Genomic DNA, 13,690 nt, shown 5'->3' with positions numbered 1-13,690 from the left:
ATTTATTAATAGTTGATACTATACACACAAAACACAATGGTTAACAAAATATAAGGCAAAACGAAATATTATACGGGGTATTATTAAAAAAAAAATTATTTATAACTATTTTATATTTATGTATGTATCCTAAAAATAAATTTCATTTTTTCATTTATATAAGTAGTCTTGTGGAAATATGATTTATTATTATCTTAGAAACAATCTATATAATATACTAAATATCCCGTATTAGAATACCTGCTATTACGACATTATCTATTAGGTATTATTGTTAATATAATTCTTTTTGATTCTAAACTACGTAAACGATATGTTTTTGTTCAAATGCTAGATTTTAGATATATATTGATCATCGTATTGGATTTAAATCAATTTTTATAAAAGTTATCGGAAGTTTTTTTTTCATAACATCAATAGATTTATTTAGAATTTATTTAATCAATTTATTTGATCTTTAGTAAAGTTTTATTATGCTAAAGTAATCTCCAATTTTCGTTGAAAAATATCTTACCTTCGTCACATCTTATGGCTGCATTTCCTTGAGTGCCCGGTAGACATTCACACGTCATCGTTCTTATCGGGAAGGTGTCTAGAACTTTGCATTTCGAGTTTATTCCACACGGCGATGAAGCGTCGCACGGGCTCACGCACAGTTTATTAATGCAACCCGTTTGTGATGGACAATCGGAATCGCTTTGACATCCAGTTTCGACTAAAGAAAAAAGATTATAAAATTAATTCCCGTTTCGAGCTAAGACGCTTTGATGTTGTCTAAATACGTACTCTTTTTGCAAGTAGTTCCGGCGTTTCCAATGTAACCTGGTGGACAAGCGCAATCAGTGCGATGGTTGTACACCGTACACTCAGCTGGCTTGACGCATGGATTATTTCTGGTACACGGATCAATACATTTGGTGTTAATGCATGCTTTGTCGCTGGGACAATCCGTGTCCGACCGACAGCCGGCGACCACGCAGGCTATCTGTGGATTTCCGGACATTCCAGGCGGACATTCGCACACGGCTTGATGGTTGATGCCGTAACATTCGGACGCTGTTCCGCAACTGCTACCGTCCGCGGCACACACAGCAACACAAATACGATTGACGCAGGTGTGTTGACCAGAACAGTCGGATTCGCTTCGACAACCGGCTGAAAGTACGGAAAAGTTCTTTTTACTTGCAGTAAAGGAAAATTTGCTACAGGACAGGCGTGATGGAGTAAATAAATTATAAAGCAAAAGGTTCCATCCTATCAATAGTAGAGTACAACGTTTTATCGCGTGTCACAATTATTAATGAAGTCTATAAAACGGTTGAGTTGAAAATTAGTGTCTAAATTTGAAATATTTGAAAAAAATAAAATAAAATTTTTTTATTATGTATAAATCCTGATGCCTCTAGGATTAGTATTAATTAGTGATAGACGTGTCAAAAATTGATGTCAAATGAATGATGTATGAATGTTGATAGCCATTGTTTATGAATTATTTCGTTAAGAGTTTTATCACATAATTTAATCAATTATTATATTATGTAAATTAGGTTTCTAATATTCGTTGTTTTTTTGGAGCATGGTAAAAATTATTTAATATCTCAGTTTATAGTCAATAAAAAATAAAAGACGTGTATAGTCATACCTCTCGAACAGTCGATTTCCGGGCTGCCGTCGAATCCGGCCAGACAAGAGCAAACTGGCTTGTGATCCCATACTCTACACTCAGAGTTCGGTCCGCAGTTGCAAGGATCTATACACCTACCATTCAGGCAAGCCCTGTCCGATGGACATTGCGTGTCCGCAGTACAGGCTACAGCCGTCATTGGTGGCGTGATCTTACAGGTGCCACTGCCGCTGCTTACATAACCGCTGGGACATTCACAGATCATCGTCCTGACTGGCAGCGAATCGATTACCACGCACTCAGCTGGTCGTTTGCACGGTTCCAGCGCGGTGCACGGGTTACGACACACACTGTCAAAGCAGGCCAACAGCGATGGACAGTCGGCGTCTTCCTTGCATTCAGGTTGCGCTTCTTGTCTGCAGGCCACATATGGATTGCCCACCATTCCTGGGGGACAACGGCACAGAGCGAAATGGTTTTGTACTTTGCACTCGGCTTGTGACGAACACGGGTGTTCGTACACGCACGGATTGATACATTGCCCGTTGATGCACGATCGGTCATTGGGACAGTCGTTGTTGCTGTGACAACCAATCACCAGGCACCTATCGTATGGGTTACCCCGATAACCACTCTTGCACCGACACTCAGGGCGACTGGCAACCGTGAAACACTCGGCATTCGGGCCACATGGATCTTCTACTATGCACGGATTTAAACAGTGTCCGTTTATGCAGGCCTTGCCGGATTCACACTCGGAATTCCTCTTACATCCCACTAAAAATAAAAACATCATTATGATTAATGAAACGTTGAATTATGTTACAATATAAAAGTTTAAAGATTTTTTTAGTATTCCCGTTTTAGGATATTTATGCCCGATAGTGTAATCATTACACTGTTATGGGGTTTTAGAGAGGAGGGTAATATATTATGACATTTAATAGATCAAAAATAGAGAATAATCCCATTACAATCGTAAAAGCTTAATGCTAGGTTACAGAAACATAAATATAATAAACTTTTCGATTTTGTATCCATATCAATTGAAATAAATAACAATACAGTTCAAATAAGGCCTGAATATTAATATATAATGGTCAGTTCTATAATATACATACCTATTCTACAAGCAAAGTTTGGATTTCCATCGTAACCTTCCAAGCAAGAACAAACTGGATGGTGATTTTGAACGAAACATTGGGCGTTAGTACCACAATTGCAAGGATTGCGGCATTGTCTGTTAAGACATGCTTCGTTAGATGGGCAATCATCGTTTGTAGTACAACCAGGTGGCGAGGAAACAATGACTATAAAAAAAAATATATATTTAAAATAATTATTTGAGAAAAAAATATACATAGTTATTAAAGATGAAATCTAACCTGGTCTGCATTCACCACTTTCATCGAGTACCCATCCTTCGGAACATGTACATGTCATTGTTCTAACTGGTACACTATCCAAGACCGTGCACATGGCACTATTTGAACATGGTTTAATTTCTTGACACGGATTCACACATTTTTCTTTGATACATGCAAGACGGCTGGCACAGTCCACATCAATTTTACATTCTGGTTCACCAAACAGAGGTGGTGGTAAACGTTCACAATAAGTATTAGGATCTCCCATCGGGAAGTTTTCTGGACATCTACACGTTGCGGCGTGGTTTCTGACAGAGCAGATAGCGTTTGATGCACATGGAGTGCCGTGTTCTGTGCATGGATTGATACAATGCTGGTCGAAGCACATTCGATCTGTTGGACAGTCCACGTCATATGTACATTCAGTTCTTTCACATTTCTCAAACGGATTTCCAAAGTAACCCGGTGGACATTGGCACGCAGCTCGGTGATTATCACCGTAACATTTTGCAGTTGGTGCACAAGGATCACTTAGTAAACATGGTGGAACACATTCGCCGTTATAACATTGTTTATCATAAGCACATTGATCATCTGATGTACATCCCACTGGAATTGTTTAAAGTTATTTTATTATTATTATAAGTAATGATACTATGTTGAGTATAGTTTTTTGACATTTTAAAAAAGTGTATTTACTTTTTATACAGCCTTGTTGGGGATTTCCATAATACCCAGGTTTACAAATACAACTAGGATAATGATTATTAACTTTACAATCCGAGTTGGGTCCGCAATTACATGGACTCACGCACAATCTGTTGATACACGATTCCTCTGCACTACAATCAGTGCTTGATACACATCCAACGGTTGCCACCGACGATGCTATTAACATGAAATATAAATATTGTAATTTTTTCAATTACACCATTATATATATAATATAATATATAATATAGTTCTTACGCGGAGTGCATGCTATGCGAGGATCACCGATATAACCGTTGGGACATCTGCAAACGGGTTGGTGGTTTTGAGTATGACAGAATGACCCACGGCCACAACTGTCTCCTAAAGTGCACGGACTAACACATCTTTGGTTGACACAAGTTGTGTCGGATGGACAGTCATCGTTTTTCGTACATTCAGGCGAAGGTGGTAATATTGGTATCGATTGTTCTAATAAAATGTATAGCGTTAATAGTCAAATATAAATTAATAACAACGAGGTATGTATATTTTGTTTTATATAAATTAACCCTTACGAAGTGAGCATTCTGTGTGTGGGTTGCCTGTGTATCCTGGTGGACACGAACACGCAGCTTGATGGTTTTGGGAGATACATTGGGCGTTTATACCACATGGGTCGATTCGACATGCTTCTATGCACCCTTGATTTACACATCTTTCTGATAATTGACATTCTTGATCGCTCTTACATTGAGGAGTAATGGGAACTAAAAAAAATGTTTAATATTATATTATTATTACTATTATTATTGTTTAACAATATAATGTATTGGATTAAATATAGTTGCTGGTTTGATGTAAAAAAAAAAAATAAATGTTTAATGTGTATAAAAAAATATTTAAATATATGATAGTTGCTAGAAAAATATTAAGTATTTACATATTTTACTACATATTCTTATTGAATTGGTAGTTTAGATATATAAATAAGTAGATAAGCAAGTTGTCGTGGAAGCACAAAAAGCTTACCTATTGGTTTGCAGCGGCCATCAATGGTGGCTACAGTGTCTGATCTACATTGACACATAACAGTTCTGTATGGGACTGTATCTTGAACATGACACTCTTGATCTGGTGAACAGAGTACAGAGATGGTACATGGGTTTTGGCATCTCTGATTTACACAAGCATGTTGTGATGGACAATCAGAATCAGTTGTGCACTCAGGAGTTATTGATGGTACTCTTGATTCTATATTAAATTAAAAGTTAATAAAACACTGAAACATAACACTAATATTTCTGTTTTACTTACCTATACATTCAATGTAAGGATTTCCTTGGAAGCCATTCAGACATGTGCATGTCGGTTGGTGTGCTTGGGCTAAACATGTTGCTTGCTCAGCACAAGTGTCTTGCTCGCATACAGGTCTGCATCTTCTGTTTAATCTGTCACATGCTTCATGGTCAGCACAGTCTTCATTATATTGACACACTACTGATACGCAAGATACCATTGGTGAACCTTGTGTACCAGCCGGACAGATGCAATGAGCTTTGTGAGCTTGTACAATACATTCAGCTCCGTGACCACAACTCTGAGTAGAACATGGGTTCAAACAATTACTGTTAATGCACGCTTTATCATAAACACAATCGCTATCGGCCTTGCAACCCGCTGAAATATACAAAAAAAATAAATTTTGTTTACCATTTATCAATAAGGTTGACAATTTCAGAAAAATATATATTACGTTTATAGCACTGAATTTGAGGATTTCCTGCCCATCCATTTGGACAATTACATATTGGTCGATGGTTAATTGTAACACATTCAGCGGTAGGGTCACATGGTTTTGATATTTGACATGGATCTTGGCAATATTGGTTGGCACATATTTTAGAACTTGGACATTCAGAATCTGTTGTACATTCTGGAGTAGCCAGCGGTACTGTAATAATTTTTAAAAGTACAATCAAGTAACGTAATTTTTAAATTATGGATGTTTTCTTATGCATGGTAATTGTAAATGTTCTTACCTTTGTAACAACTGATGAATGGATCACCAGAAAGGCCGTCTGGACATTTACAAACAGCTTTGTGGTTATTGATTGTGCACAGCGCAGTGGATGAACAAGGGTTCGATATAGTGCATGGATTAACACATTGACGGTTTAAGCATGAATCTGTTGGCTGGCAATCGTCATTAGAGATACAACCTACCGATGACGGAGCACCTAAAATAAAACATACTTTAGTAAATTATAAATACATATAATTATAATTTTTTTGGCCTGTAAAAATAAAAAAGTTGTTAAATATGTAGTCAATCTATATAATGTATGTATATACAACAGAAAGATAGCTAATGGAAGTGAAGGGATTGACAAAACATGTTAGCACATACGATTATATTTTATTATATATTTATATAAATTTCGATGTGTTACTAAAAATGAATATATTTTAGAGGATATTTTATAAGGAATAGATAAGCAGCTATAATCTGAAATCACATAAAATATAGAACTAATTAGTAATGTTATTTTATATTATTTTGTTATATTGTTGTTAGCTGAAATTTAAATATGCATATATAATAATTAATTTGTGAAATATTTATAAATTTAAATTTATTTCGATAATAATTTTCATTACCTAGTTTACATTGAATGTCGGCATCGCCAACATAACCTGGAATACACTGGCATGACATAGTTCTATGAGGCAATGTATCTACTACAATACATTCTGCATTTGGTCCACATGGTTTTATTTCATAACATGGGTTTTTGCATTGTCCGTTGAAACAGGCTAATTTACTTGCACAGTCGGAGTCCATTGTGCACTGAGGTGGAATAGCAAGTGGAGCTAATAATAATAATAGTAATAAAAAAAAGATGTTTGATGAATAAGTTGTAATACGAAATAAACGATGTATTATAGAACATTAAAAATATTTAAGCCATTAGATATACATACTTAAAGTACAAGACGTATGAGGATTTCCTACGTAACCCGGTGGACATCTACACGAGGCTACATGATTTACTACGTTACATAGCGCAGTTGGGGCGCAATCACATGGACTTTGACAATGTTGATTCCTGCAAGCCAATGTTGATGGACAGTCTGAATCAACAACGCATTCAGGTCTTCTACATTCTACAAATGGATCTCCTTCATACGAGGGAGGGCAATAACATCGAGCTCTGTGATACCCATCAGTTCGACAAAGGGCGTTAATACCACAATGAGTGTAAGTACACGGGTCAATGCAATCTCCATTAACACATGATTTTTCTGGTGGACAATCAGTATCAGCCCGACAACCAACTGGGAAAAATCATAAATTAGTTTTATAACCAAACATATTTCGTTGATTTGAGCTTACCTTCTACACATTGTATTTGAGCGTTTCCAGTCATTCCATCTCTGCACACACACACTGACCTGTGTTGTTGAACGTAGCATAATGCGTTTTTCGCGCAAGTATTTGATTCTTGACACGGGTTTTTACAGGCATAATTTATACACGCTTTGTCGTTAGAACATTCGCCATCAGTAGTACACTCTGGCTTAGGTTCTATAAAATAATTTTACAAACAAAACTAATTAGTCACATATTTGATAATATAGTTAAAAATATTTTTCCATTTAAAAAATTCATAAGAATCTTGATATAAATCAAACCATACAATTAAGAAGAAAATGATAAGACAACATTTTTATTTTTAGTTTTTATAAATTTAAATTGTTATGAATTTTATAGTGTTGATTTTAGTCATAATTATAATACTTATCAAAATTAATTATATAATAATGAATAAAATATTAATGTGAAATTGTTTAAAATAAAAAAAATATTAAATGTAAGACAGAATTTAGAAAAAGATACTTTTAATATTGATGTAAGCAACTATAGTGTTTCATATTTTTATAAAAACTTAAATAATTTTGATTTGTATGATAAATATAAGATAAAAATAATTGTTTATTAAAAAAACCGACCTGTTACCAATTTATTATATTATTTTTTTAAGTTGCTTAATAATTTTATTTTTCAATGATACTATTGATCACTTTAACACATCATGGCATTTTTTATACTATAGAGAAGGACTATTATTTCCACCATCGGCTTTTAGAAATAATATTATTTTTATTTTATTTGTATAAACATAAACCGAATTTAATTTTGAATTAAATAATAAAATGAAAATATAGTTTTTATATATTATGTTTGATTATTTTTTTTTTACCTGGTGATCGTTGTATTATACATTGTTGTTTTGGTTCTCCATAGTATCCCGGAGGACATGAACACAGAGCATTGTGATTTACTACTTGACAAATGGCGTTTAATCCACAAACATCTCGACACGGGTCTTGACATTTTTGTGTGAAACACGCCTTATCTCTTGGACAATCTTGGTTAATAATACACTCCGGATAAATACAAGATGCAACTTTTCCAATTACTCTACATTGTCCATTGCTACCGCATGGGGACGGGTTACACGGGTCACTTGGCAAAGCTGTAAGGTAATATATTATGTGTTAGAATATTTATACGTAATAAGTGACATTAATACTACGAAAATCTAAAAAATAGTATAATATTTACCTGGTTGTTGTTTACATTCAACGAATGGATCTCCAATAGTGGGTGGTGGACAAGAGCAAACTGGGCTGTGGTTAATAGTTTGACAAATTGCTTCATATCCACATACTCCAATACATGGATCGACACATTTATTGTTCACGCAAGCCCTATTACGAGGACAATCAGGACTAATCACACATTCGGGTCGACATCCACTAGTTGACGGAGATCCTTCATATCCTTGTAAACATTCGCAAATAGCAGCACCATTCATTACACGACAATGAGTATTTGGTCCACAAGGTGATGGGACACATGGATTAGATGGAATCGGATCTATAAAATTATTTTAAAAATTAAAATAAAAATTTTTATTTATATAAAAATAATTCATAATAATATATGATACTATGTTATATGAACATTTAATAAGTTAATATAAAAATTAGCATAAATGATCAAATAGTATAATTAGGAATTTAAGAACTAATTACCTCTAACTGGTATTGGGTGACACATTTGGAAAGGATCACCAGTTAAACTTTCTGGACACGAACATATTGGTATATGATTTGACACAAAACATATAGCAGATATGCCACATGTGCCAGGACATGGATCTTGACATTTATTCCTAATACAAGCCTTGTTCATGGTGCAATCAGAGCTAACAAGACATTCTGGCCTACAAGACTCATACGGATTTCCTTGATATTCTGGTAAACATTCGCAAATGGCATTCTGGTTCTCAACCCGACATCTAGCATTAGGTCCACATGGTGAAGGGTAACAAGGATCTGACGGTGATGTTGGTGTTGGTTGAACAGCTATAATTTAGATAATGTATTTTTATGAGTAAAAAAAATTATATACATTATGTATGATGTTGGTATTCGTTCACACTTGGGTATAAAACAAATAACTACCATGCAAATACATAATAATCGTGCAATACATTTATAAAACCATGCAAAACTATCTATACCTAAACATGCATTTTTCAAAAATTTTACAAACCATTATTCAAAATATTTAATTAAAACTAAACTAGAGACGACGCTGAATTTTATTAGCTAAGATTTGGAGATTTAAAAATATACTTATGACTAATAATACATATCTATACTTAAAATCTAACTTATAATAGATTATCTTAACGTAAAATAAAGTATTATAGATGTAGTTTTGGTGTTTGCTGTGGTGAATCAAATTAGTTATTAAAAACAAATTATTATTGATAGTGTGATAGAAACACAAATAATCCTTACGTGGTGTTTGATAAATATGACATGATACGAAAGGATTTCCAATAAATCCTTGAAGACAAGTGCATTGAGGTATGTGGTTATAAACATGGCATTCAGTGTTTAAACCACACGAACCGATACACGGGTCCTTGCACTTCATATTGATACACGCTAAATTATATCTACAATCGCTATTCGAAATACATTCTGGGCGGCACTGTGGAGGTGAACCTTGGTAGTTTGGTAAACATGTACATGTATAAGTGTTTGAAGTTACACGGCATTCCGAGTAAGGTCCACACGGACTTGGTACGCAAGGGTTGATTGGATCTTGTTGTGGTTTTGACACAACTGTAATAAAATAATGTGTATGTCAATTATTTATTACATGTTAAAAATAAACTAAATGCTTAAAGTTAATAAATGTTTAAATTACCTGGATAGTAGCATTTCGAAAATGGATCTCCCGTTAAATGTAGTGGACAACTACATATTGCATTATGATTTATAACTTGGCATTCTGCACTCATACCACAAGTTCCCGGACATGGATCTCTACATCGCTGATTTAAACAAGCGGTGCTCATAGAACAATCCGAATTAATTGTACACTCAGGGCGGCAATTGGGAGGGTAGCCAAAGAAAGTAGGTAAGCATGTGCAAATCGGTTGATTGTTAACATCTCGACATTGACTATTTGGACCACACGGTGAAGGCGAACAAGGATTTTGTATCACTGGTTCTTGCAATATTATTTGATGACATGCAATAAAAGCATTTCCAGTCATTCCTGATGGACAATGGCACATTGGTATATGGTTATAAACTTCACAAATTGCACTATTTCCACAAGTTCCTATACATGGGTTAACGCATTTATTTTTCACACATGCTTTGTCTTTGGCACAATCTTCATTCAAAACACATTCTGGTCGACAACCACGGTAAGGATCACCTTGGTATCCAAGTATACATGAACAAATTCCATTATTACATGTAGCACTTGGTCCACATGGAGATGGATAGCATGGGTCTGTGTATTGTGGTTTTGGTGCTAAACATATAAAAATATTTATAAGTTTTATGTTTAAATTTATCAGAAGATTTTTTTAGACTTACGTGGACTTGGTTTTATATAACAGCTGACAAATGGATCCCCTGTATAACCAGTTGGGCATGTACAAATTGGCACATGATTAATTACATTGCACTGCGATCCTAAACCACACGATCCAGGACACGGATCTCTGCATTTTTCTCTTATGCAAGCCATATTACTTGGACATTCGGCATGAACAACGCATTCAGGTCTACAGTTTGGTGGACTACCAACATACGTTGGTGAACATGAACAAGATGGAGAGTTTCCATATGCTATACATTCAGAATAAGGACCACAAGGTGAAGGTGAGCAAGGATTAACAATAACAGGTGTGTCTTGAGGTACATCTGAAAAATTATTTAAAAATATTTATTAATTGTAAAAATAAATTTTTAATAATATTAATATGTTAAATGGAATTTATTATATAAATGTCGCACAAAGTTTCCTATTCGACATATTATGACAGTTTTAGTAGATTTTTAATTTAATCGGTTCAAAAAACCGATTTTACCATGTAAAACATATATTACTATGATAAATAACAATAGTATGGTATTATCTATAATATATAAATATTATTCATAAAGATTTATCTATTATTACTTTTTATTGAAATATGCTAAAAACTATTACTGTCATTGTATCGTGTAGTTGGAATTTTAATTCGATACCAAAACTTTATTATAAATAGGTAGACTTACATTGTATCAAAGAGCAGTATGTAGATGGATTACCCGTGTAACCAGGGCTACATTTACATATTGGATGATGGTTTATTGTTTGACAGTACGCATTTTGTCCACATGTTCCTGGACAAGGATCTATACATTTTTGATTAATACATGCTTTATTTTGCATACATTCAGCGTTAGTGACACATTCGGGTCTACATCCAGGCGGAGTTCCTATATAGGATGGTAAGCATGAGCAAATTGCTTGTCCGTTATTTTCTTTGCATAAACTATTTGGACCACACGGAGATGGAATACATGGATAGCTCGGTACAATTTCAACTTCTATGAAAAAAAAAAAAAATAGTTAAAATTTTTAGTTAAATCAAAAATTGTGATTTGTTTTAAACTTATAACGTTTAATGTTTTATTATTTATACTTACGTTGCGGTTGTACAATTTGACAGTATTTAAATGGATCTCCAACATAACCAGGTAAACATGTGCACATTGGTATGTGATTAATAGTTTGACATTTAGCATTACTGCCACAAGTTCCTGGACATGGGTCTTTACACTTGTTTGCCATGCACGCTTTGTTAGCATTACAATCTGTATTAACCATACATTCAGGTCGACATCCTTCGTAAGGATTTCCATAATATTCTGGTAGACAAATGCATGAACCAGCATTATTTTGTTCTTTACATAATGCATTGGGACCGCATGGCGATGGTCTACATGGATTTATTATTTCTTGAATTGGTTCCGCTAAAAAAAAAAAAATATTTATTATACAGTTCACTGTGTTATATTCAATTTAAAACTATGTATATATTTACCTTGTTGTAGTATGCATTGTGTGAATGGATCACCATTATAACCTGGTGGACAGCTACATCTCGGAGTATGACTTATTACTTTGCATATAGCATTTGAAGCACACGAACCGGGACACGGGTCTTTACATTTCATATTGATACAGGCAAGATTATAAGAACATTCATTATTACTGATACACTCTGGTCGACAGTTCGGTGGCGAGCCAATATAGTCGGGTGTACATGAACATGATGGAGAATTTCCAATAACTTGGCATTGAGAATTTGGGCCACAGGGTGAAGGTACGCATGGATTCCGTATTGGTTCTGGCGGTACTAAATAAACAGTTAAATATAAATGTAAAAAAAATCTTTACTTAAACTTAAATATTTATCTTACATTGTTGTACATAGCATCTGGAAAATGCATTGCCGGTGAAACCTGGAGGACATGTACAATGTGGTCTATGACTTATAGTGTGGCATTGCGCATTCTCTCCACAAGCTCCTGGACACGGGTCGCGGCATTTCTGATTTGAACATGCCCGATTTTGACTACAATCAGAATCAATGGAACATTCAGGATGACAAGTTGGTGGTGTTCCATAATATCCAATGAGACAAGAACACATTGAATAGCCATTAACTTCTCTACATTGACTGTTAGGACCACATGGTGACGGTTGGCATGGATTTGTTTCAATCGGAGCTTTATGTATAATTAAAAAAAACGTTAGCATTTTATAATACATTTATAAACGTTATTTTAATACCTTGATATGTTAAACATTCAATAAATGCATTTCCATTCATTCCTTGAGGACATCTACACATTGGTATGTGATTATAAACATCACATAAAGCATTTTGACCACAAGTTCCTGGACACGGGTCCATACATTTATTTCGTATGCATGCTTTATTTTGAGGGCATTCGTTATTAAGAACACATTCTGGTCTGCATATGCTATAGGGATCACCTTGATATTCGGCAATACAAGTACAAATCCCATTATTGCATAATGCATTTGATCCGCATGGAGAAGGATTACAAGGATCTGATGCTTGTTGAATTGGTGCTAAATTAATGAAATGCAATTTGATATATGAAAAATATATACATATATATATTATATATAAAGTTATGTGTTGAACATAAGTATATAATACTAGATTTATTGTTTCTTTGATACTCACGTTCTGGTTTGATGTAACAGCTCAAAAATGGATCTCCAGTATATCCTTCTGGACAAATGCACATAGGAATGTGGTTTAACACTTGACAATGCGCATTCAAACCACAAGAACCAGGACACGGATCTCTACATTTCTCTCTAATGCATGCCAAATTACTTGGACAATCAGCATTGATTGTGCACTCTGGTTTACAATTTGGTGGAGATCCTATATACGACGGAAGACATGAACATGAAGGAGAACCTCCATAATTTTGACATTGGGAATAAGCACCACAAGGCGATGGTATGCATGGGTTTATCGGTGGCTGTGGTTGAGGTTCTGGAGAATCTAAATTAAAAATAATTTATTTTAGATTA

At 34.5% G+C, this 13,690-nt stretch overlaps 1 protein-coding gene across 1 annotated transcript in view; it reads right to left on the bottom strand.

Moving 5' to 3' along the window:
* Positions 1 to 13,690, bottom strand: part of LOC114126776 (uncharacterized) — a 126,000-nt gene that overhangs the window by 5,761 nt on the left and 106,549 nt on the right. The window contains exons 127-153 of the mRNA XM_050209554.1: positions 13,332 to 13,661; positions 12,908 to 13,213; positions 12,535 to 12,843; positions 12,156 to 12,470; positions 11,758 to 12,084; positions 11,344 to 11,658; positions 10,657 to 10,986; positions 9,974 to 10,591; positions 9,559 to 9,888; positions 8,785 to 9,117; positions 8,312 to 8,626; positions 7,947 to 8,222; positions 7,079 to 7,270; positions 6,667 to 7,020; positions 6,343 to 6,555; positions 5,724 to 5,921; positions 5,438 to 5,635; positions 4,999 to 5,361; positions 4,714 to 4,935; positions 4,260 to 4,451; positions 3,961 to 4,173; positions 3,691 to 3,879; positions 3,010 to 3,600; positions 2,746 to 2,934; positions 1,643 to 2,401; positions 787 to 1,155; positions 515 to 715 (exon numbers count right to left, since the gene is read on the bottom strand). Of these exons, the coding sequence (XP_050065511.1) occupies positions 515 to 715; positions 787 to 1,155; positions 1,643 to 2,401; positions 2,746 to 2,934; positions 3,010 to 3,600; positions 3,691 to 3,879; positions 3,961 to 4,173; positions 4,260 to 4,451; positions 4,714 to 4,935; positions 4,999 to 5,361; positions 5,438 to 5,635; positions 5,724 to 5,921; positions 6,343 to 6,555; positions 6,667 to 7,020; positions 7,079 to 7,270; positions 7,947 to 8,222; positions 8,312 to 8,626; positions 8,785 to 9,117; positions 9,559 to 9,888; positions 9,974 to 10,591; positions 10,657 to 10,986; positions 11,344 to 11,658; positions 11,758 to 12,084; positions 12,156 to 12,470; positions 12,535 to 12,843; positions 12,908 to 13,213; positions 13,332 to 13,661 (8,547 nt within the window). The remainder of the gene's footprint in view (positions 1 to 514; positions 716 to 786; positions 1,156 to 1,642; positions 2,402 to 2,745; positions 2,935 to 3,009; positions 3,601 to 3,690; positions 3,880 to 3,960; positions 4,174 to 4,259; positions 4,452 to 4,713; positions 4,936 to 4,998; positions 5,362 to 5,437; positions 5,636 to 5,723; positions 5,922 to 6,342; positions 6,556 to 6,666; positions 7,021 to 7,078; positions 7,271 to 7,946; positions 8,223 to 8,311; positions 8,627 to 8,784; positions 9,118 to 9,558; positions 9,889 to 9,973; positions 10,592 to 10,656; positions 10,987 to 11,343; positions 11,659 to 11,757; positions 12,085 to 12,155; positions 12,471 to 12,534; positions 12,844 to 12,907; positions 13,214 to 13,331; positions 13,662 to 13,690) is intronic.

The sequence above is a fragment of the Aphis gossypii genome, chromosome 1 (genome assembly GCF_020184175.1).
Source record: "Aphis gossypii isolate Hap1 chromosome 1, ASM2018417v2, whole genome shotgun sequence".
Lineage (NCBI taxonomy): Eukaryota > Metazoa > Arthropoda > Insecta > Hemiptera > Aphididae > Aphis > Aphis gossypii.
Note: the sequence above shows the minus strand (reverse complement) of the source record. Positions and strands in the feature narration are given on the sequence as shown.